The sequence below is a fragment of the Meleagris gallopavo genome, chromosome 1 (assembly GCF_000146605.3).
Source record: "Meleagris gallopavo isolate NT-WF06-2002-E0010 breed Aviagen turkey brand Nicholas breeding stock chromosome 1, Turkey_5.1, whole genome shotgun sequence".
In the NCBI taxonomy this organism is placed as follows: domain Eukaryota; kingdom Metazoa; phylum Chordata; class Aves; order Galliformes; family Phasianidae; genus Meleagris; species Meleagris gallopavo.
Window position 1 is genome coordinate 60,712,993 of NC_015011.2, and position 24,800 is coordinate 60,737,792.

The 24,800-nt window shown below is 39.9% G+C and overlaps 1 protein-coding gene across 1 annotated transcript in view; it reads left to right on the forward strand.

Annotated features, from left to right (window-relative positions):
- Positions 1–24,800, forward strand: part of LOC100547459 (voltage-dependent L-type calcium channel subunit alpha-1C) — a 98,249-nt gene that overhangs the window by 48,601 nt on the left and 24,848 nt on the right. Inside the window, exons 5-10 of the mRNA XM_031555091.1 lie at positions 3,401–3,475; positions 5,441–5,531; positions 13,902–13,928; positions 16,009–16,169; positions 16,973–17,198; positions 24,464–24,671. Coding sequence (XP_031410951.1) covers positions 3,401–3,475; positions 5,441–5,531; positions 13,902–13,928; positions 16,009–16,169; positions 16,973–17,198; positions 24,464–24,671 — 788 coding nt within the window. The remainder of the gene's footprint in view (positions 1–3,400; positions 3,476–5,440; positions 5,532–13,901; positions 13,929–16,008; positions 16,170–16,972; positions 17,199–24,463; positions 24,672–24,800) is intronic.

Consider the following 24,800-nt stretch of genomic DNA (forward strand, 5'->3'; position numbering starts at 1 on the left):
ATGTAAGAAAGACTTGGTCATATGGCCAAGGTTACACAACAAAGTGGCATCAGGTTAATCTGATCTCAAATACCAGCATGGACAAAAGGGGTGACTTAGGCCTTATTTTGCAGTGTCATTCAATACCAGCAGAAATTAGAGTGCTGGAAGAATTGGAGTCCTAATGAGCACTTCAGAATACATACTGAGGTGTATTTTTCCTTTTCTTAATCTGAAAACTCGCTGCAGGTCTCTTTGAATAGGAGTGAACGCACTGTTGAGTTATTGCACTGTTCCAAGTGAGGTACCCAGTGTAGGTGTCTAAGGTAAATGCCCAGCCTGCCCATGCAGCAGAGGGAGCCACTCAGAAAACCTGTGACAGGAACCTGTCTGTCTCTGGAGGTTAACTCAAATAGCTGAATCAGAGATGTCAAGTCAGGCAATGTGAACAGCTTCTCACATATCCAGTTCTAAAATTGACATCAAGATCTGCATAGTCATTTAGTAGTGTATCCTATCAACATCTGTGACTTTGTGTGCTTTGTATATGTTTGTGGAACCTAATATCCTTTGCCCAGGGATCATCTTATCCAGGTTTTAAATTCTCACAGCAAGATTCATTAAAGTCAGATTCAGCAACAAGCAAGTGTGGCAACATTATAATCCATGGAGATAAATTTGAATATTAGAATTACTTCCACTATCAAGATGACAAGACTGCCACAAATGCAAAATGCAACAGTGGTAGTGATATTTCTGAAATGGAACTATATATTATTCCCTAAATGTGTAAAGGGGCAAAATATTTCAGTGCTACGCTGAAGGGGAATTGAAAGTGCTGTCTACCTTTTTACTTGAGCAGCTGGCTATCTCTTGGCAACCTGCCATCTAGTAATTTATTACATGTCCACAGGGCATTTGTTTGGAGGGACATATGTTAGTGCAAGTGTAGGTCTGGTATCAAAGCTTGATGCCGGTGACATGGAACAGAGGCTCTCAGAGGGTCTTGCACATCTGCCTAAACCATTTGCAGACTGCAGACTTTGTCCTTATTTCTGTCCACTAGGTTTCAGAGCTAGAATTAACACAACATGAAGCTTATCTCAGGTTTATTCTTAAGGAAGCAGCTAGACAGCAGTTGCTGCTTTAGTTGCTGCAGGAATGCTACGTAAGTAATGTGAAATCAGAGTTTAGATAGTCCAGGAGGAAAGTTTTGTATTCAGAGATGAGCCACGCTGTGGAGAGATGTAAGAAATGCAAATATTTCAGTGACTGTAGAGTATAAAACATACTGGTCGTCATGGTTTACATTCTGTCAAAACCATGAAATACCTGCATGCTTTAAAAGCTGTTTCACTTCTCTTTGAAAAGAAGTTCCTATACTGCCTTGGGAACGTGTAATTAATGGGAGATTCCATCAACTGAGTGAATTATGGATGTGATCACTAAAGACAAATTCAGAAAAAGATTGCAATGTAAACAAAGCCACCATGATTGCATAATATCTTCTATGGTATCATCATAGAATGACCTGGGTTGACAAGGACCTTAAAGATCATCTAGTTTCAACCCCCCTGCTGTGGGTAGGGTTGCCAACCACTAGACCAGGCTGCCCAGAGACATTCTAGCCCTGTGTGGTTGTTAGTAGTTCACTGCAGTGATTTGGAATAATATGGCTTGGTTTGGTTGAGGCAAACTGCCAGCTCAGTGTGCTCATCTCACTGTTAGCTCCACTGCTGCTCCTGGTGCAGTCCTGCAAAGGCAAACTGTCTGGTGGAAATGTCCTCTCATTCCTTTAACAGCCTGCTTTCACATGTGCCAAGGAGCCAAGGAGTCACCTATCTACAGTATAGGTATTTAGTCATTAAACTAAGACCCTAAGGTATAACTTAATATCTCAAGGTATTAGGTGTGCAATTGAACTGTGTGCGTGAGGATACAATGCCCGTGGTGTAGTTTAGATACTGAACTGCCTTGCAAGGCAAAGCCTGTGGTAGATGGAAAATCTATGAGTCTGCTTGAAGGTCAAGGCGCGCACTGCATCTGGCAGAACCCAGCCCTGTGGGGACCTCTGATCTGGGTACAAGGAGTTGATTTTTGAACTTGACAGCAAACAGCTCTTGTAAGAGTGCATATGTCACTGATCACATATGGAGCAGGGGGTGAGGCACCAGAATTTCCATCACTAAGTCACTTTGTGTCTAGATAGGAGGAAATGCACTTTTGTCTCAGCTTCCAAAATTACTAAGAGGAAGTAGTCACTGAGATGTCATAGTCCATATAGCATGATCCTGAACATAGCTCTGGTCTGGACTAGAGCCCACCATTTAGAAAAACATCTCTTCATGATTAAGACATTCTTGTGGTGGATTCACTACCAGCATTCTTGGTACATAGTTCCAATAATTAATTACCCTTACTGCAGAAAATGCCTGCATTTCTAGGCTGGAGCTGGGGTGTGGGCACAAGGTCTGCGTCTCTGAGAACTGAATCAGAAAGAAAGCTGTGTGGGCAATAGTTGGTCTACTTCATCTCATATTCGGCCCGTTTATACTTAAATCTTCTGCGGCAACTTCTGTTTTCAGGATTTTTTAACTGGCCTAAATGAACCTCATAGCAGCTATGCACATGACTATCCATGATGCTGAAGATTAAGTGAAGTGCCACATAAAATTAAGTGGTTGTCCTGCTGAGAGCATACCACGTTTGAGATTACAGTCCATATCTCCTGTCCATCCTGGCCTTTAACTTCTGGCCCTCATCCTTCTTATACATGATAACTTTGTAATACTTTTTACTATCCTTAACATTTACCAACAGTGCAGTGTAGTAAGTTCCTGAGAGTTAGTGCCAGCAACTAGCCTGAACCACAGAAAAGACAGAGAAAAGACTGAGAAATGTAATTATCTCAACTTTCTTTAGCAGCTCCATCACTTTTGGAAAGTTTCTTGATATTGGAAAAATTTAGGAAAAAAAGAACAAGAAATCTGATTCAAAAATGGACTGGTCCAGATCCTGACACTAAGGATTAGAGAAAAACTTTGGGACATGTTGTGAGTGCCTTAGACTCATTGATTTCAGTAGGTCAGACTGTCAAACAAGAATACTTTTGCCATTGAAATCACTGGACAAATGATTTCACCCATAAACTTAAATTCAACCTCTTGTTATTCTCAGAAGATAAATTTTAAAAAGAACACAAAGTAAGGGGAGGTTATCCTCTGATTGTCTGATATAATATTTTTACTTTTATATATCTTATTTTTTCATTTTGTACTTTTAATTCACATGATGAAGTTTTCTGACAGAAGTGGATGTCATGTGCAAGCTGAGTTCCTTGTTCTTTTCTTTTGCCTGTCACTGGCTGCATGTTCTCTATTGATGTCTTGTTCCTGGTACTTGACCATCTTGTCTGTGAAAGGAAGCACTCCAGCTGGCTTGCCTGATAAGAAGAAAGAAAAGTTTTCTTGGTTTAGTCACTCCACAGAAACCCATGGTAATGTTCCACTGCACTTTGTGTCCACACTAAGCATATTTGTATGTGTGTTTGTCTATATATCTCTATAAAGACTGACACATAATGTATCTTTCTGTATTTCTGCATGTGCGTGCCTTGCTTTTGCTATTGCTTGTGCAGTGTTCCTCTTCATGCACTTAAGATAATAAGCTGTTCTGCAAATCAATCTCTTGCTAATGTCTTCAAGATTGTTCCCCATTTGCAAATAAGCTCAAATATGTCTTGAAAGTGCTTTACCTCATCCTCAAAGATGACATATCAAATATCAATGTTTTGGTGTTTGTTTTTTTTTCCTGATGGGCTTCATCTGGACTGAAAATTTGAAAATTTTAATTATGAATGTCTCTTTTTCTTACAGTTTATTTGACTCTTCTGTGCACATCAAAATATGAATCCAGTTGATTTCTTTATTCAACTTTCTGAACAGATAAGATTATTAAAACATCTAGTCTTTGTAAGGAAACAGGCACCATTAGAGTACATGGTTTCATGGTTATGTCAAGAGTGCTAGAGAGACCATTATTTCATATGGTCTGTGTTCCTGAATAACACAATACAACACAATACAAGAACTTATAGATTTCCAAAGACATATGTTGGAGTCACTTGCATTATTGGGATTGTGTGCAGGAAAGATTTTGAGGGGCATTTCTACTATAATGTTTTCAAAGCAAGAACCCACTACCTCTTTGGAAGAACCTTCTGATATCTAGCTTCTGAAAGGATTTCTGAGCCCATAGCTCATTAAACATCTGCCCAACTGGAATGCAGACCGTATTTACTCTCTCTTTCTTTTTTTTTTTTTAATTCAAGGAGTTACTATTAGATATTTTTTTATTAATGGGTAACCTATTTTGACAAGCTATTAGAAGCTTCTCCCACAGCTAATAGTGCATATTGTCAAGACTCACCTGTGATATACGTCCATCTGAGAGACCTAACTCTTCCATTATTCAGTCGAAATTGTCATTTCCTGTATATTTGAAAAGAGATGGAAAGGGAAGAGACACATTGAATGCTGTCCTTTCTTCTACCATATGTTGAATGTTAGTATGTTGAAGGAGTTACAGTTCATATTGGAGCTGGGAGAAATTCATGTAATGGAAACAGTGAATCTTTTTCATCTACAGAAGCAAATAAAATATTAAGGTCTCATAACGGATGGAAGATGTGACACCTTCCTGAATCCTAATGAAATAGGTTCACACCTAAGATTGTTTTCATTTGATGGTTATTCCATTATATTTCTGTAAAACTGTAGGAGATTCTGTCCAGTTCTTATTTGATGAGTGTCAAAATAAAATCTCTGCCACAGTTCATATTCATTAGTTTCTTTGTTGATAATATCTGAAAGGGTTTGAGAGTTTGAATTCCGCTCTTTATCCCTATAAGCTCAGGCTCTAAATGTAAGGTTAAAACCCATTAACAGTGGTATACAGCAGATGGGCCGTCAGTATTGTTCATGTGGAACTTGCTATCAGGCCAACTGAAACCTTTTATCAGATTCCTTCTCAGTCTGGTACTTGCTATTTGCACTCCACTCCAGAAGACACTGGGAAGGGTAGTAAAATGGTTGGGCTGGTGCAGGTAAAGAGGCATCTTCTTAAGTTTTCATTGAATTAAGCAAATGCTTATTTCTTGGTTTTGCCAGGTTCTCTCATTTTCAGTGATTCTCATTCACAACAGTTCCTAGGAACTGACTCAAAAAGAAAGCAAATAGCTGACTCTTTCCCCTTCTTTATCATTTGAGTAAGCAGTGTGTGTTCCAAAAGTCTACCAGCCCAGCCTTGTATGTGCAGGGAGGCAGTAGACTTGCTCAGCTAAGCGCTTAATCCTCGGGAGCTGCAGCGGAGGGCCTTTTCAATAAGACTGATGTGATTCATTTATAGATGTGTCAGGTTCTAATGGCCAACCCTCTCTTTTTCTTCCCTTTGACTCTTACAGTGAGCATGCCCACCAGTGAGACCGAGTCCGTGAACACAGACAACGTCCCTGGAACAGATATTGAAGGCGAAAACTGCGGTGCTAGGCTAGCGTGAGTACATATACACAGTTATATGTGTGCAGGTGCTGGCTTGAGCCTGGTGGTTTAAAGCCAAGGCAAATGTTAGCCTCATAAGGGTAAGGAAACCACACTATGGGTGAAAAGAGGGTGGAGAAGATCTGTTAATCCCAGTTCTTATCTTAATTGCAATGTAAACTCACTCTGGATGTTAGTGGAGAGCCTCTGCGATTACACAGATATAAATAAATCACAGAATTCCCACAATAAGCAAAGCTGGGTTTGCGTGGTTGCTAAAAGAAGAACTGATGGATAAGTGTTCTTATTTTAAAATTTGTCTTTAGTGATAGTTAATCAAATTCAATATATGCAGACCAAACAGTAGAATTGACCAGTATATTTTAATTTCTCTAATGGCTCCTCTGCACTTTACAGTGCCTTGTAATTGAAGTACACATGATAGCTTCCATCCTACAGCCTGCATTACATCCTTAAAGTGCTGACCACATCATAGTGAAAAATAAACTCAGCAGTTGGGAGGGGGTAAAGCCTTCTCAAAATCACACCATTAAAGTAAGTAGACAGACTCAACAACATGTGAGGTAGCACTTATGGAAGACGTTTATACTGTAAGATATGTTTCTTAGCTTCACAGTGAGCATGGAAGACCAGAGGAGTCCTTTCTTCCCTTCTGCATGACTTAAATAAGAATGGACCTTATGCTGCTTGGAAATATGTTTACCCTCTTTAATTTCTGTAAAAACTGGACTAAGCACAGTGCTGGAATATTTTGAGGCTCTGTCCTGTCCTTGGACATAGTTTGAGCCCTTCTGTTTGATCAAGTGCTGATCATAGCTACCTAAGAAGAATCCTGTTTCATTAGGCCTGTGGTCCAGTGTTCAGACCCTACAGTAACAGGAGGGGAATCATGCAAGCCTGGTCTTTTCCTGCCTTTTGTTCCACTTTTCTGCTTCTGAATTCATGATTTTGTGTTAGAGATCTTAGAGGAGATGCTTCTCATTTTTGTCTTTAGAGGCCATGTCAGCCATGGATTTATCTGAAACTGCTAATGCTGCCTGTCCTCATGGTCTCCTGTGCAAGCAAGTTTCAGCTGCTCACTACCTGCTGTGTAGACAAGTAGTTTAGCGTATCTGTTTTAAGCTGATATACTACTACTTTCAGTCAATGCCCTTTCCTCCTTATACTGTGAGATTTGATGATCAACAGTTCTGCATTCAGCTAATCTATCACTTTCATGATTTCATAAACCTTGATTGTATCTCCCTCAAACACCCCTGGCCTTCTCCTCTACAGACTGAAGAGGAAGCGATCTTATCTGCATTAGAAGACGTGATATGTGGAATATGGTATAAATTCAGTCTGCTTTCCTGGAAGTGACAGCCAGTGGCTTACAAAACCCTAGAAGAAAGTATGGTAGCATTCCTTTGCCTGCTTGCTGTTGTCTACCTGCTGAGTCTGGTTTAGATTATGAACTCTTTTCAGAAGGAACCAGTCGAGATCTATTCACAGCAGTAAGGCAGTTAGAGCTCTCCCTTTAGCACCTCGCTTAACTGCCTGTGCTCTTGTCACATAATAGGAAGCAGCAGCTGGATATGTGACCACTTCTTCCAGCTGGATCTGATTTGGAGAACTATCTCTATTCTGCAATTATGGTTCCTAACACAATGGGTCCCCTGGTGCTACACAGTGCCAACAACAATGGGAACTGTTAATATAAAGTTGCATATATTTTTAATATTACAGCTTGCATTCATTTAATGTCCTTAATCCCAGAGGATCCTAAAACACTTCATGAACTGTACGTGCAGCAATTGTTTTCACAGTGTTAGAGTTTAGCTACCTTCAGGGTAAAATGTGACAGGTGTTTAAAAACATAAGGAGAAAGGACGTGAGTGTATAAGGAGGTGTATGAGGGATAACTTGTTTTGTGCTGAAACAGTATGGGGAATTTTGGCAAGGAGAACATAATTCTGTAAATTGGAATCTGGCCAGGAGAACTGAAGTTTAACCCAATTCTAAACATAAACATGACTTAAAATGGAGTTTACTGAAAATGATCCAACATATCCACAGGATATCCTATGGTCTGACACAGTGCTCACTATGCCCACACTGTTAGGAGAAGGAATGGCAATATCCAATGCATTTTAACAAAGCAAAGAAAGATAACAGAAAAATGGAACTTTGTTTCTTCTTCCCATGTTGTAAATCTTAAAATTGTGCCTAAGTGTCACCAAAGCAGTACATATAAGATTGAGAGAGAGAAACGGTTTCCTAGCCACATTCTACTTCATTTGGAGATAGGTGGCATATAGTAGGGAAATTGAAATCTGTTATTGAGAAGGGGATTTTTTTAACCCACGTACCCAAGGACATTCAAAATCCTCAAGGCCTCAGGGAGATTGCTTTTCATCTCCATGAGATGGATGGGAGCCTTCAGCCAGAAAAATGAATGACTGTATCTTTGCTTTTGAAAGTCTGGACCGAAATACAAATTTGTCAATGCTTCCTGGTTTTGTAAATTTGTGGAGCTGCAAATTCCTCTCTCATGGGTAAATTTTGATTTGTCTTGAACTCTGATTCCATCAGGAATATATAAAATGTAAGCAGGGATTTTAGAACTGATTTGAGTAGTAAGTAACATTGGTGGAACATGACTTAGAGTATCAGAATTTGGTCAGAACATCCAATAATTAACTCAGTGCTGTTCAAGGATATGAGTAGTTCTTTTGGGAAGTTGAGTTTTTCAAATGAGTTCTTCATGTAGTACCAGTGAACTTTCAGAAAGTGTTAATGATTGTGACATCCTGATTTACCGTAGTTGAAGGTTAAGCCCAGACTCTTGAGCACTCCTCTGCCTTCTGAAGTTTGTCTTTTAGAACTGAAATGCCTAGAAAAGTTTTTTTGTTCAGCTTTGAGTTTCATATGTTGAGTTTCAGGTGACTTTTGATTTTGACCAGTCTACTAGTCACCCAATGGTCAGAAGTCCCCATTGTCTTGGTATAAACACGTTTCTCCTGAGGGTCAGAAACTGCACTGGGCAAGCTGCAGCTGGACATGACTGAAGTATCAGGGAGATTTCGAGGCAAAGATAATGTGTTTATTTGTTTAGTGGCATCAAGCTGTAAGGGCATTTAATCACCTCAGCAACACCACCACCATGGATACAGACTGACCTTGCCATCAGAATACCCATGTGATAAAAAGAAAACGTACCTAGGAGACTGAAGGAAAAAGTGTTTTTATTAAAGATAACTGCAAATTACTGGCTGTTCTTTTTGTTCTTATAAAAAGCTGCAGAGCTTTGAAAGGCATCATCTGTGAATGACAGAAAGATCTGCTTGAGAAGCCAGTCTCAAGCATGCCTTTTGGAAAAGGAGATCTTCTCTGACAGCCTTTCTCAGCTCCACAGAGACATATGCTATGTGAGATCAAGAGACTACCTCTCAAACACACACTGTCTCTTACTGATTGTTTCAAAGGAGCTTTTCTTCCTATAGTATCCATACTATCATCTGTGCTGTCTGGAGCAATGCCAGACTTTAAACCAGCAGGAGTTTCAGGAAGAATGTAGTATCTAATCTTCTCACTTAGTGTGTAAATCCAGTTTCCTAAAACTAAAACAAACAAGCAAACAAAAACTTTGTTCGTATTCATCCTTAGTAATTCTGCTGCCATCAGGCGAGCTGTGGCAGGGAGTATTTTCCTTCCTAAAATGGATGCTACCTTTAACAGGTGTCCAAATTTAAAAAAAAAAAAAAGGTCTTATGGGGTTGCATGGAGCACTGAAAAATGTCCCACAAATTCCACAGTATGTCATCTCTGTCATGACACTGCCTTGTACTGCACTGACATCTGCCCTGTAGTAGAATCAGAACAGCTTTTATACTCAAGGTCTATGTCAGGAAGTAGAACTTATCTTAATTCTGGCATGTCACAGCTTTTATAACCTGTTGCCTCCAGGTACAAAGAAATGTGTTTTCTCTACAACAAGTATCAGTGAGATAAACCCAAAACTAGGAGCAATGGGTTTCTGTTTACAGGACAGTCTTATACCTAGTAGTGAGTAATTTCTCTGAGCCTCTTTGAGGCTCAGCAGGCCTCAAATTCCTGCCGGCAGGCTGTTGCACATAATCAGCAGTAATCTGTTCTGCACAGGATGGCAGCATATATAATCTTCCAATACAACCAGAATGCTAATTTTCTAATACAACCATGCAGACCTGGAGCGCCACAATAGAACTTGCTTTTATAGATATGTCTTAGCTAGAAAAGAGACCTTTGTGGAAACTAAGTTTCATGGAGCCATGGTAGAAAACTGAAGCACTTGACTCAAAGGGGAAGAGAGCTTAAAATGATCTGCTTTCCCTGAAATAATAAGCCACTTGGCACTTTCACCTTGGCTGGGATTTCCATATATTTGGGGGACAGTGCAATTGCTTTTCCACCAAAGAGGGTTAAAACAGTAAAAGAGGATAGAACAAAATGAACAAACTACACTGTCTTTTCAGAAAATGCAATGTCCTTAAAATAATGTAGACAATGGAAGCTTTCCTTGGCAGCCAAGCCATTGCTGATTTTCCTTTGGTGCTTTTCTGTCTGTACAATAGCTCCTTATGCAGCTCTTGCAATAATCAGCATAGTAGCCAGTGATAAAGGAGAAAGGGTCATTTTGCTTTCAGGTTCGCTACAGTTGCCATTGGTTTTGACCTAATAGAAGATAGATGCCTTTGAGGACCAAATTCTCAATCACATCAGGAGCTGTGGAAAGAAAAGTTTGCCAAAAGCTTTGAAACCTCTGCTGACTTTAGAAGGAAAACACATGGCAGCAACCCTTACATATCAGCATTCACTAGTGCTCCCCAGTTTATTTATAAGCATGGCATTCTTGTTATTCACAGTCAGTTCTAGGTATGTGTCTCAGGACACCAGCATGCCCTTGTGGAGGAGATATTATCTTCCTGCTTCTCATATTGTGACAGGCCTTACCTGTGACTTGCCAAAGGGAGACCAGGGTTATTCACTCACTTTTAAGTGCTGGCCTATTTCTCCAGTCTGTTTCCCAGCTCAAGAAGGCCTAATGAATAGCAAACCACCCAAACTTTAAAATAGATCCAGTTTTCTTAAGGATATTCTTTAGATTCTTATTGCTGCTAGCAAACAGCCATCTCTCTCTTTAACCCAGCATCACTCCTTTGGGTCAGCATGTTCTTCAGTGCTCGATTTCAATCCACTTCATAGTTCAAGTTCTCTGGGGCCAGTCTTCCATTGTGTTTTGCTTGAAGCTTTTAATAAATGGATAAAAATGAGAAATGATCATTGTGTATGACTGTATAATACTGCAGTATTAATTGTATTGTAGAGAGGATAGCATGTGACAGGCTGGAGGTCCAGTGCTTCAAGACAAATTGCAGAGATGTAGCTGAGGGTAGAACTTATCCCTAAGACTTCATTTTATTGAGAGATTATTAGGAAATGAAAATGTTATGTCACTGTATACCCTTGTCCTAAGAATGTGTGGAAAAGGACCCTGGGGTGGGCATCTATTCTTCAGAGATTCCAACATCCCTAGTAGAACAATTAAATGCCCTTCCATCAGCAGGAAGATAGAAAGGGAAATATGCTTTCCAAGGTTTTGTTGTGCTGCTTTATCTCTCAGAATATAGGATATCTCACGACATCTGAATTATGCTCATTTTCCCAAGATGATGCTGATAAAATTCTTATGTTTCACTGTTTTATCCGCATGCGGTAACTTTACCTTAACCAGATAAGGTTTAGAAGAGTTTTAGAAAATTAAACATAGCTACTCAAATGATAAAGGTCTGATTTCTGAGTTAGCCTTTTTTAAGATGTAATCTGAGTTACATGGATCCTATGATGAAAACACTCAGTAGTGATCTGAAATATTTGTCATATAAGCTCTGATATCATATTTGGGAAAAAAAAAACAAACAACTATTTCTCAAGACATATCAGAGCTCCATCTGAGGAAGATCTCTTTCTTTCAAAGACATAAAACATCTAGAGTATGAGGAGTACAAGAGATCTGTCTTTAAACCTATAGCAGAGAATCTGATTCACACTGAACCCCGGGCAAGTGCCAGTTTGGAATGTCACAGAGAGGCCATTTGATGACCTAAAAAATGCCATAAGTGCATTTTTGTGTATGGTGTTAACCATCATTCTGAAAGGCAAAGGCTTCTTGATCACAGGTGTCATTTTAAAAAATATGTTTCATGTTAGGGCATAATATTTTAAAAAACAGTTATTGCACAATTTGTGTTTCCAAAACTCAATTTCATTCTCGGATTCTGCCTCTAAATATAAATCTCTTCCTCCTCCCTTGTCCTGTTCTATATATATATCACACCCACTTGTGATAAAGCCTTCTGCCATAACAGTAAGGCAGTGGGGCGGGGGGAACATCTAACCTGTCGGAGCACTGAATGCACTTGGCTGTTGCTCAAAATGCTCCAAAGATGTAATTATCACATGCGTGATGAATACTACACCTGCCACATCTCTTCTGCTTAAATAAATAAAAGATTCCTTAAATGCAGCAGAGCTTCCTTACTGGAAAGCCATCATCGGAGAGGTCATCAGAGGACTTCATACTCCCTGTCCTTCACTTTCCACTGGGGCGAGTACCCCATTATATCTTTTTTGCTCTCTTTCCATCCCACCTGAAGATTCCTCCTGTGAAAGTCTTTCCTCTCTTTTTTCAGCATCAAGCCTTGTCTCACACTGCACTATTTTTATTCTTTTTCTTTCTCATGGCCTTGTATGATCCTTTCTGTTGCCTGCAAATCTGATCCATTACAGTAGGCAGGCCATTTTAAGCAGGACTTATCAGTAAGATGGTGGGATAGCATTAACATTAAGGATATGCTGTGTAGATGCTTCACCAGCCATTCTTATTACAGTTCCATTGTCTCCTCAGCATAATTTAGCATTCTGTTCAGCCAGTGCGTTATTTCTTCTTTATCAAAAGAATTCTTGTATGTGTCTGAAACCACGCTGCTGCCTAGTATGTGGCCTAGACAAGCTGCCTGTGACATTGCAAGAAAGATGTATTCAGTGCAAAAGCTTTTACTTTTATTTATTTTGACTTGGACCATCTGCTGGTGAAATGCTCCTATCACTAAAATCTCTTCCACATAAGGAAACTGACCCATCATTCTTTGTCAGTGACCAATGTCCTCAAACAGTTTCAAGATTACTACAGGAAGTAATGTTGGATGCTTTAAGAATTGCTTTCCCCTATGTCTGCTAACAAAGCTCCATTTTTAAGCCAGTGCAGGGAGACCATAGCTGACTGTTGTCAACAATGAATCACTTTCCTATCATAGAGGGAACCTCAAGAAATACTTCCATTCAGCAGGAATGTCTTATTCACAGTCACTCTCTAGATCTTCATTTCTTTTGCTATTGGTAGTGGATTTTGAAGCTCCCTAAGTCATCTCTGGTGAATGTCATTAAATCCACATACCTTTGTTCTCTTTCTGCCTGTACTAGTGTGTACATACCACAAGACAGTCAAAGAGTTTCTGGGACTTACAGGACAAGGGGCAAGCAGGGCAAGATAGTGGCTATATAACTAGGGTTTGTCTCTAGCTTTGCCTGCGACTTCTTGTATAAGGCTAATGAGATTATTGAAGAGAATGATCCTGAGTGCATGGAATTAGATATTCAAACGTATATAGTTTGAGCATGGCTCAACTTTCAGGAGAGCTTAATCACCAGAATTTCATTGACAGCGACAGAATTTTTCATTGTTCAGCCCATTTAAATTCAGATTGCTTTGCACAGATAACAAAGACAAATAAATATGAGTGTTATTATCTAAGTATGAAAACATTCACCATATACTGTTTTTTCCCTCAATTGCTAGGAGAAAAAGAAAACATTATTTTCCCCATGGTTTCATAATGTGCTTATACATCTCGAAGTGACAAGTGATATGTGAACGCAATATGTCTGTGTGTATAAGTCATATATATTTTAATATAGGTATATAAACAACCAGCGACTAAAAGAAAAAGAGTCATACTCAAAAAATAAACTTAGTAGCAGATGTATAGTAACCCTAGCTTTAACCCATGCTTTTACCCAAGAAAAAGGCTATTTGCTGATCTTCGTAGGTGGTAGACTCCTACCACAGCATGACTTCTGCTTCATAACTCCCACCAAAAAACAGGTTTGGATATCAGGGAATCCTAATCCTGTCCAGAGCCTACATTGCCTTATGGGGGATTCCAAAAGAAAAGACTATACAAGCAAAAAATCAATTGAGCTTGTTTCTTTCTGTTGCTATTCTCATAAAAGCCTAAGAGGTATGGAAAAACTTCAGAGAATTTAATGTCAATTCTTATCTTTCAGGCATCGGATCTCCAAATCTAAATTTAGGTAAGTAAAAGCCACTTTTGTTTTCTTCCTTTCCACTGATTTTGTTCCTTACCTTGTGGAATGGCTTATTCCTGCATCTGTGGGGTGCAGTCTTGATTCTAGGGCATGCTGCCACATTTGGTAGATTTTAATCGTCTAATAAATAGCAATATATTTTTTCTGAACTTCATACTGAAATAAGGCACAGGGACTACTGAGAATATTTCACTGAAAAGTACGTATCTGATTGCTACCTCTGCATCTTGAACCATAAAAAATAAAAGCAGAAGGAAAAAAAGTTCTACCACATAATTACATTGCACCCATAACATCAACCCTGTCAGCTCAAGGTTCTGCTTCCTACAGTGGGTTCCATTACTCTGTGCTGCTTGACTGTAAATCTTTCAACTGACAAAGTTTGAATATTGAGGTTATTTGTGAATTGCTCTCTTTTACTGTGAGACATGTGAAGTTTTTCTGGTGATACTTCCCTCTCTGTTGACTTAAAGCTCTTAACAGTGTGCATCAATCTGCAGGTGATTGTCTATGGGTTTTCGCTGTAAAAGCTGACCAAATCAATGTAACTTGATTGTTGACATCCCAGTCCATTTCTGCCTCTTCTGTAGGAGTCCAGCAGTCTCCTTAACTCTGAATTCAAAGTCAATTTTATAAAAAAGTAAATTAGCTTTCACAGGAACTGAGACAAGGCTTAAAATGTTACTTAAATAAGAGACAGTAACATAAATTCAGGAATCTGCATGTGTACATATTACCAATATGCATCCCTCTGCACAGTGTTGCATGCTTGATCACATTCATACAGTCTGTGGATTTAATTATGCCAAGTGTAAGCACAAGAAAACATTTGTATCACCACATAGTGATGTTCCTTCTCCATTAGTGCAAAATACACACAAAACTGTGTAAGATTGCTGATGGTTTAAGGACAATGTAAACACTTAAGTGTTGTGACCATTTTGAAAATTGAAAGATCATTTCCTGTCCACAGTCCACTTGCTAAACACGCAGCCCTGATTAAATGCTTGAGCTACCAAGACTAGATGCAAAGCTGATTACAAAGCTAAAACAGCCTGGATTTTATTGCCTGTTAAAATGCTGTTGCAAAATTCTCAGCCAGTGTGCAGTGTGCACATTGCCTGGCTTTATTTTATCTATATGCTGAGCCCTGACCTCAAGTATGGCCACAGTTTATCACTGGAAATTATATGTAAGAAAAGACTAACCAAGAGATTTTCTCTCCCCCTCTGTCCTGTGTGCATCTAAAGAGCACAGCGGACACCTGTGTGTATAACGTATATAATATCTATATAAAACTATTAGTTTTATTATACAGTGGCAAGTGTTGCCTGGAAACTGGTTGCTATGCAAGTTAAATTCTGACGAGTAGGAGGTGTGTAATTAGCTTTAAATATCTTCTGTGGTTAGTAATTACCCTCAGAAATCAGTGACACAAGAGAACGTCTTCTTGGAAGGCAAACTTTAAAAGATCTGTTGATTAACAAATGGTATCCTTAGCTCCAGGCAAGAAGGTAAGGTATTGAGGTCCCCTAAATCTTTCTGTTCAGAGTTAGCTCTGGGATTACGCTAGTTTCTGATCATTGCCAAATGCTGGATACCTTCCATGGGTATTTTATTTTATCTCACCTCTCCAATTGTACACCTCCCATTGTACACAGTGGAAATCTTTTCATTGACTATCCCAAGGCTGGGCCAAGTTCCATTTCAGGCCACAGGCATTATATAGAGGAAGAATAATGATTTTTGTGGGAATTGGACTGAAAGGCATCTTAGGGTAGCTGTGATAGATGTCTTAATCAGATTAAGATATTGCTTGAAGAGGTTTATTCATCCTTAAATGTTGCAAATTGGTTTAGGGCTAATTTTATTCCTAGAGCTAAAGAAATGATGACCACAGCTGTCGACTCAGATGAGAGTAAGAGCATGATTCTCAGGGTGAACTTTAAAGTTATTCCCTGCCATTTTCAAACAATGAATCAAGACTAGAGTCTCTCTCACAGAGATTTGCAGTAGCCTAAAGATCTCTATCTGAAAAGCACTTTTCCTTTTCTAATTTTTCAAGTCGCTATTGGCGCCGATGGAATCGATTCTGCAGACGAAAGTGCCGTGCTGCTGTCAAGTCCAATGTTTTCTACTGGTTGGTGATCTTCCTTGTGTTTCTCAACACCCTTACCATTGCTTCTGAACACTATAACCAGCCAGACTGGCTCACTGAGGTTCAAGGTGAGGAGAGAGTGATGGTTCTGTTTGTTTTGCTCATGTTAAGAATATAGGGCTGTGGGAGAAGCTGGTGTGTTAGGGTACAGATTGTAAAAGGAAAAGCACAGCTGCAAGTAGTCCCTTTCTGAGGAGGATCTTAAACAACACAACAGAACATCAACCTGCATAAGAACAGGTTTGGGGAAGATATGAATCCCTCATTTTTAGCCAAAGTAATGTTCCACTGGGTGTAGGTGAAATCAGGAGCTTATGCTAAATGAGTATCTGCAGCCACTGGATTTCTAATTTATGGATGGCTACTGGTACCTACAAGTTTTCCAGGGTCTTCCCTGGAACTGCATTTATGATAAATTCTAACTACCAGGAAAGTAGCAAAGAGTGATTTTTTAAATTCTTCGTTCTTCAGAACAGTTGAATCCTCACTGGACATGAGAGCAGCTGAAAGGCTTAATTAAGTAACAGCAGGTAGCACAGCAGCTCTTCTATTCCCGCTCCCATCTGCAGATGACAAGTGTGATGGGAGATTGAGCACGGGAAGGCATATCCCTGCCGCGGAGGTTGTGCGGTTGTATAATGCATCACAGCTGTATCTGCAATGCATAAGAATTGCTGTGAGCATCCTTGTAAAACATTTCTGTGGATGACATGCCCACACCTTTTAAGTCTACTCTTTCACCCAAGCTTGGATAAGGTTACTCTTTCAGACTGATCCCGGAAGGGGGTTCTTACAAGCAAGGGTCAATAATTAATCTGTGATGATCTTTTGATTAAGTTTCCTTAATCTGTTTCTGTTTGTTTTTCATGAGACACTGCCAATAAGGTGCTGCTAGCTCTTTTCACTGCTGAGATGCTGCTGAAGATGTACAGCCTTGGTCTCCAGGCCTATTTTGTGTCCCTCTTCAACCGCTTTGACTGTTTCATTGTGTGTGGAGGAATCCTGGAAACAATTCTGGTTGAGACGAAGATTATGTCACCACTGGGCATTTCTGTGTTGAGATGTGTTCGGCTATTAAGAATATTTAAAATCACAAGGTACTTTTGTGATTCTTTCAGAATGTATGAGGGCTACACAATGTGTGTAATTTCAAATCACTAACATGGTGCTTTTTTCACCGTTAATTGGGTAGGGGGAGTGCTAGGCAAATGGTCCTCATCTTCCATCAACCAAGGCAGGATGGGGAAGACTGAACAGATTAGATTTTCCTGATTTGAGTTGGATTAGACAAAAGTCGGTTATAGGGGACTGAAGACACTTGATACCATGCTGATTAACCAAAATCTGGGAGGATAATGTTGAGTTTGTGCTCTGAATTTCCATGCAAAAGACCACATGAAAACAAAAGAGCAGATAGCCTTGTGACGTTTTCTGGTATTTTGTGGGTTACAGAGACTGAAACACTACTGTAAGTCAAAACAGTATTTGAATGAGGAGTCCATACCAGCTCCAGGAGACTCAACTGTGGCCTAAGTGTCAACACAAGCAGCTATGGGCAAAAGGTGTTGCCAGCCTTTTTCCTTCAGAGAAGTTTGGCATGAAGCAGCAGCTCTACAAAGAAGCCAGACTTCCAGACTCTGGTCTCTCCTATTTTTGCTTTTCTTTCTGTGTTCTCTCCACAGTGGTGTCCATTTAAATAGTTACTTCTTCTTGCAGAAATGCACTTCCAAAACTTCCAAAACATCAGCTTGATTTGGAAGGAGTTTTTCAGCTTGAAGGTGGTGTCATCTCCTTTCTTACCCATATTGCAGCTCTTGGAACAAATCTGCCTATGTGGTCACTCATATTAGCACAGGGCCTGTCTTTTCCCATTTGAGTGCCAGTCAGCATCTTATATAAAACTTGTCTGAGGTGATGAAAGAGTGAATTTTATGCAGTCTCAGCTACAAAAATGTTCCTAGAATTGCTGTAAATTCCCCCGAAGGGAATTTCTGACAAATTTGAGATAAAAAATGCAGGGCATTAGAAAAACATGACCAGAACTGGATGGCAGTCAAAGTGGCAGAGCTGTGAGGCAGAAAAAAACAACAGACTTGGACTCTCATACTGTACAAATTTACTCTTAAAACTTCTGAGCCTCAAGTCTCTGGCAGTGTTGATTGTTTTCAGAGTCAAATGGCGGAGACAGAAAATCAGTTTACAGTCTTGAAGAGAGTGGCCAAATCAAGCTTGCACCTACTAAAACAGAAAAAAGGTAGTCTTATTTAGACATGATCACAGGAGAGAAAAAACTATTCCAATTGACAAGAATTTCCAGCAGGAGAGATGTCTTTGCCCTTTCAGAAATAGTGAAGTTCTCTGGTCCATGGACTGTTTTTCCTGGATCTTTGGTCTGAAAGCTATCATCATTGAGTCCTAGGCCTGGTTTCTGAGGAAACCAGTAGCTGTTTCAGGCATTGGGTAATCAGATATACCCAGGGCAACATACCAACAGCTATAAAAGTGTAAGCTTCTACATAGCATGCTGGAGAGGTCATTGTTTTTTCTAGGCATTTCTCCACTCCTACACAAAATATATCTAGCTAGCAGAATTCTCTATAGAAAGGAAAATGTTGAGAGAATATCATTAATACATAAGGAGGCTTCATCTATTGGAATACTCAGATATTCCTAAAGATTCTGGCAGAGATGTAAAGTACGAACCAGCCAGCAACAGGTCTAGTTATACTTACCTCCCTTCTGCATCATATCTGAAATCCAGTTTTTCACAGAAAAAATATTATCTGTAAAACACCCTGTGGTTTGTACAGGTGTCTATGTGTAAAGAATAATCAGAGCTGAGAAGTAACTCACAATGAACAATATACTAATCGGTTTTTCCCTTCTTTCCTTTTCCTAAAATATTGGCAAGTAGGTTGCACTAGTTTCAGATTTGTACATTTTTTAATTGTAATTTTCTCCATGGTTTTTTCCCTCTGCGGGTGAAGTTCACCCTCATGTGGAAGGCCTTAGCACAAGCCTCCAAAGCTGCACTTCAGGCCCAGTCATGTCAGACTGCAGGAGAGAATATTCTGGCATTAAAGCAAAACTTCTACTTTGTATGTTCTCCAGTAAAATATAATCTTTTCCTTTATTCACTCCACTCTACACACAGTGATAGTTTAGTGATACTTACATTATCAGTACCGTTGGAAAACACCATCTGTCTAGAATGATAATATAGAAAGATACAATCTTTTAAAGGTAGGAAGAATAGTAATGATGATAGTGTAATGTTTTATGTCAAGTGTGTATTCATGAGCAGTGATGTGGACATGCAGTGGAGATGGAAATAGTGATAATCAGGAGAATTAAAAAGGCACAAAGCAGGGAAAATTCTCTGGCGAAAATATGTCAGTAGGTAGCCTAAACATTATATATCTGTGTGGATTTTCTGTGATAAACACCACGCACAAACAAATTCTGATTGCTTTAAGATAATACACTTCTAGGAAAAACACAAATATAGCTCCCCAATATAAAAGAAATAAGTAAAGACACTAGCAGAAATCACTTAGAAATCACATTTAGCAAGAGCAAACAAGAACAAACATTTCTTCCAAGACTATAAATACTCTTCAGAATCATTTTGTCTTGTACATTAGTCTTAGTAATTTGAGGCTCCACGCTGAGAGGCACTGAGGCACCCCTTCGCTGCCCAGATAACCTATTTAGAGGTTTGCTGCCTGCTGGGTGCCCACATTTGGCTTTCAGGAAGAGACTATCAGGTATGATAAGTTGGAGGACTTCTATTCACTCCTGCTCTTTAAAGCTGGGTCACAGGATGCTGCAACTAGGAAATTACAAAATATTTAAAATGACTTTATATCCCCTGGGAAGATGTTGAAGGAATCAAGAGCACAGGTAGTATTCTTCTCAGTCCTCCCAGTTGGAGTCTTGAGAACTGGGCAGAAGGAGTAAAGCAGACAAATTGGATGAATGCCTGTATGGATAGTGTCACACTAAGGGTTTCAAGTACTGTGATCTTGGATACAACTTCAAGAGACCAGACATGCGGACATCAGATAGGATGCAACTGACCACGAGAGGCAAGAATATACTGGGCAACAAGTTGGCTTGAGTTATCACCAGGGCTTTAAACTAGATTTGATGGAGAAATATGGTGTACTTCTGAGTAACAGATAAGAGCCAAGGAACACTGTCACTTCAGGAAGCAGCAAGAGAAAACCTTATATTTGTCCCAGAGGAATTAGGGAGGGCTCCTCTAAGAAGGTAATGCATCCAATAGCCCAACAAGGAATTAATTGGATGGTCAGATCCAGAAAGTTGTGATCAACGGCTCTATGCCCAGGTGGAGGCTGATCAGGAGTGGTGTCCCAAGCACAGGAAAGATGCAGAGCTGTTAAAGTGGGTCCAGGGAAGGACCACAGAGATTATCAGATAGCTGGAGCATCTCTCTTAGAAAAAAGACTGAAGGATTTGGGCTTGCTTAACTTACAGAAGAGAAGCCCCCAGGGAGACCTCATTGTGGCCTTCCAGTACTTGAGAGTAGTTTATAAACACAAGGGAGACTGACACTATATATGGTCTGATAGTAATAGGACAAGGGAGAATGGGTTTCAAATAAAAAGAGGGAAGATTTTGATTAGATATTAGGAGAAAATGTTTTACTCAGAAGGTGGTGAGGCCCTTGCACAGGTGCCCAGAGAAGCTGTGGGTGCCCCATCTCTGGAGGCATTCAAGGTCAGGTTGAATGGGGCCCTAGACACCCTGAGCTGCTGTGTGACAGCCCTGCCACACCACTGGGATTGGAACTGGGTTGTCTTTAAGGTCCATTCTAACCCAAGACATTCTGTGATTCTATGATTAGACAGGCAGCCAGCATAATCTCTTTTATTCTCCCTAACTTTTACAGCACAATACAGATTTTTTTTTCTTTGCTGAGAGAACATAAATGATTGTCTCTTAAGGCATAGTACTTTATTGCTTTATAAATCCATATATTTATTCCTATATGTTTTGAAGATAAATCAATTTGCTTGTGACAGTTTACTGAAATTTGATATTTCAAACCTAAATTCTACCACTGTATATGTCACTGTTAACTGTAGGGAGGAGAAGCATAGCACCTTTTTTTGTACCTGCTTTCAAAATGGTTTTATATTGGATGAGCAGTGTGGGAAGCTTTCCCACAAAGAGGCTTCCAGCTGTCACTACTGTTTTAAGCTCTGCATTTGTGATTGCAAGTATCATAAAGCCATAGTGAAAAGCAATGAAGAGGAGAGAGAAGAGAATAAAAGAAGACATTAAGCTCTAATCCAGTTCTGCATTTGATTTCTATATGAAATGTTGAACACACCATTTAACATCTCTGCATCTTATTTCTCCCTTTTGAAACAAGGATCATAATCATGTCCTTCTCACTGGAGTTTTGCAGAACCTCTTTCACTGGTTTTGGGAGATGTTAGGAAGCACATTGATTTCTGTATTGGTCAGACGAAGCAGTAGTGCTTTCTTTTTTACCTGCCATTATATGATGACTGGTCCAAATTCTCTGATTTCTTCCAGCAGTGCTTTGACATTTGTTGTAACTGGTGTGTTTTTGGCTTTGTAGTACATTAGCCAAAGAGGACAGAGTGGCCAGAGAGTCTTTCTTTGGGCTTCTTCTTCTATGGCCAACATAAGGCTCTTTGTTTTAATGAGAGATTTTGATGGAGTCTTTGAGTTAGCCCTACAATTGCCTAATGTGGCAAAAACCTCAGTTCAGGCTTCCGGGAATCTGAGATAAGACCATTGTTACTTCCATATCCTAGTTGGGTCAGTCATTCCTTATCCTTTCCTTTTTCTCTTTTCCTTCCACTTCCTTATTGGTTTGTTTACTTTTCTAAAGGTGCTGTATTTCTAACTAGCACTCAGAGCACAGAAAAAAACAGCACCAAGCTTATCTCCATTAATTGCTCTAAAGTTGATTAGTTACATGGGAAACTGAATCTCAGATATGGAGCCATTTGTAAGAATTGCAGAGCTGATAAAAGTCTGTGCAGCTGTGCTATAAGATAGCAAGATACTTAAGCTTAAAGCAAGTCATTGAGACTGTTCAGATGGGTAACAGCTTTACTGCATGTCTGTTAAGGGCATGTGTGTCCTGACTGATGTTGGAGGGCTTGGTGATATTCTAGACCCCCCCAGTTTCTGTTTTGAGCATGCTAAATTCAGTCCAGTTTCATCAGAAATTATTTTTCCCTTTTCCTGTGTCACTTTCTCTTCCTCCCACAGTATGAATGTTGTGAACTGTAAGCATAAACACAAACATAGTGAGCTGTTACATAGCACATTCAATCTAGACATTTGGTGGCACCAAGCCCACAAATTCCATGCCCTTACCTCTGCTCTGTAGTTTTACAATGCTCATCTCTTTAATTGCAGTTAAACTTCTAAATCACTATGATTTTCTCTGAAGTGATGAAGCTGGGATGGAGGGAAAACATCACAGTTCTCTCTGAAGCTCAGTGCTTGGAGATGAACTAGTTGCTGAACTTCAGAGGACATGGCAGTCCCTCTGCAGGTCAGATTGCTAACCCTTGCAAATAATTGGGCCTCCTGAATATTTGTCTGCCATCAGACAACAAAAGCCTTCTTTTTACCCTGGCATTTGAAAATATTCATTTCAGTAGGATTTTAAGAATCCCTGTCTCTAATGACCACATTGCCTTCAGAAAAGACAGATTTGCATGCAGAATTATCCGACCTCCTCCAAGAAGTGAGAATGCTTGACATGTCTGACATCCTTCTGTAATAGAGCTTCCTTCTCTGAGGAAAATACATCTAGAACTTCAGGGTCTTCTAAGGAGAGAAGGGTTCACTGTTAAAAGCTTTGGAGAAGGGAGTGGAGGATGTCAACCATGTTGTGATCTCAGCTCATGGTAGAAGGCCACAAAAGATGATGCTAGAAGAAAGACTAAACGACTTAGAGATCACAAACATTACTGGCTTGCTGGCCTGTGCAAGCCACCCAAGGTTGTATTCAAAACAAGGTGACCAGAAGATGTCAGCTAATCTTAAATCTAGTCTAAAATATCTGTCAAACTCAAAAGTACATACAGTAAAAGTGTTTGTGACATATTAAGCAGTAGGATAAAAATGTTTGAGCACATACTAGGCTGAAGTGAAAGTTGCTTCATTGGCAACGTGGTCAATTCTTCACGAAAAGGTAGCGTTTTTCCAACACAACACATGGCTATGCTGCTGGTTGGCAAAGGTAAGCAAGCAAACTGACACGTTAGAGTAGAGCATGCTACTTGCATCACTTTGAATCCTTAAATGGGACCAAAGGGGCTAGAAGATTGTGTCTTCTGAACTGTACATCAGTCAGATCTGGGCATAAACCTGAATATACTGAGAGAAGATCTTAGCCATCCTCTCTATCTAATGGTAGCTGGTCAAAAAAGCAGGAGTGTCAATTGCCTGGTCATAGATCATTTGTCCTTTTCTCAGTAGCTGATCTAAGTGGACTTCACGGCAATCATATCCAATAAATTTCCATCAATCCCAGAGAACAAAAGAAAAATCTGTTGATTTTGGTTATTGTGATCAGCTGGTGCTTTATTGTCCTAGGGATCTTGGAAATGTCTTGGCCAACTGTATTTGAACCCAGCTCTAAGCCATTCCAATATGTTCTGCAGCCTACCTGAGCAAATATAAAGGGTTTAGTACCCCAAAAAAGCAGTGATAGTGAGCAAAGAAAACTGAGGCCATTAGGGGTTTAGATCTGGAGTCTCCCTTTAAGGGTCCATATAAAACAAGTATTGCAGTATGCAAAGGACCTGGAGTATCTTCCTCGTTCTCGGTTGCAGAAAGCTATGCAACCTCTGTCTGTCTGTGAGCCCAAGTGCACAATCACACCATATTTTGGACAAGTTTCTATTTGTATCCAAACTGTTTCCCCATCTGCTCCTGCTACTTATTGCAGGCCATTCTCTGGAGTGTGGTATTCTGGCATGCCATAACATCTGTGAGTGTTGTAATGAGGTTGGTTAGAATGTAACTCACTGAAGCGGCAAGAACTAATCACTGTATATTGATATAAGATTTTCAGAGACTTAGATGGAGAGTGCTGCAATAATCTTCTGGGTGTGCGCATCAAATGGGGGTGGAGGGAATGTACACGTGTGGTTGTAAAATTACTCATTAGCTGCAGTAGGTCTCATTATCTTAGGGAAGTACATCAATGATTCACTGCTTAACAGGGTATTTGGAAATGCCTGCTTATACATAGGAGGCATCCAGAACCAATATCCTGTGCAGGCCAGGAGCACCTGTCTTGGAGTGAAGAAATTTTAACTACTTCTGTTTTCTCTCCCAGATATTGGAACTCCTTGAGTAACCTAGTGGCTTCACTCCTGAATTCAGTCCGTTCCATTGCCTCCCTCCTGCTGCTCCTCTTCCTCTTCATCATCATCTTCTCCCTGCTGGGGATGCAGCTTTTTGGGGGCAAGTTTAACTTTGATGAAATGCAGACCAGGAGGAGTACATTTGACAACTTCCCCCAGTCTCTCCTCACTGTGTTTCAGGTAAGAACATGAGCAGGTCCAGATGGGACCAAGATATTGTGCTTTAAATGGGGAGAGACAGACAGTAGGTCCTGCACCCTTCTTCTACAGCCTAGTAGTCTCTGAGGCTATGCACCATTCTAATACCTC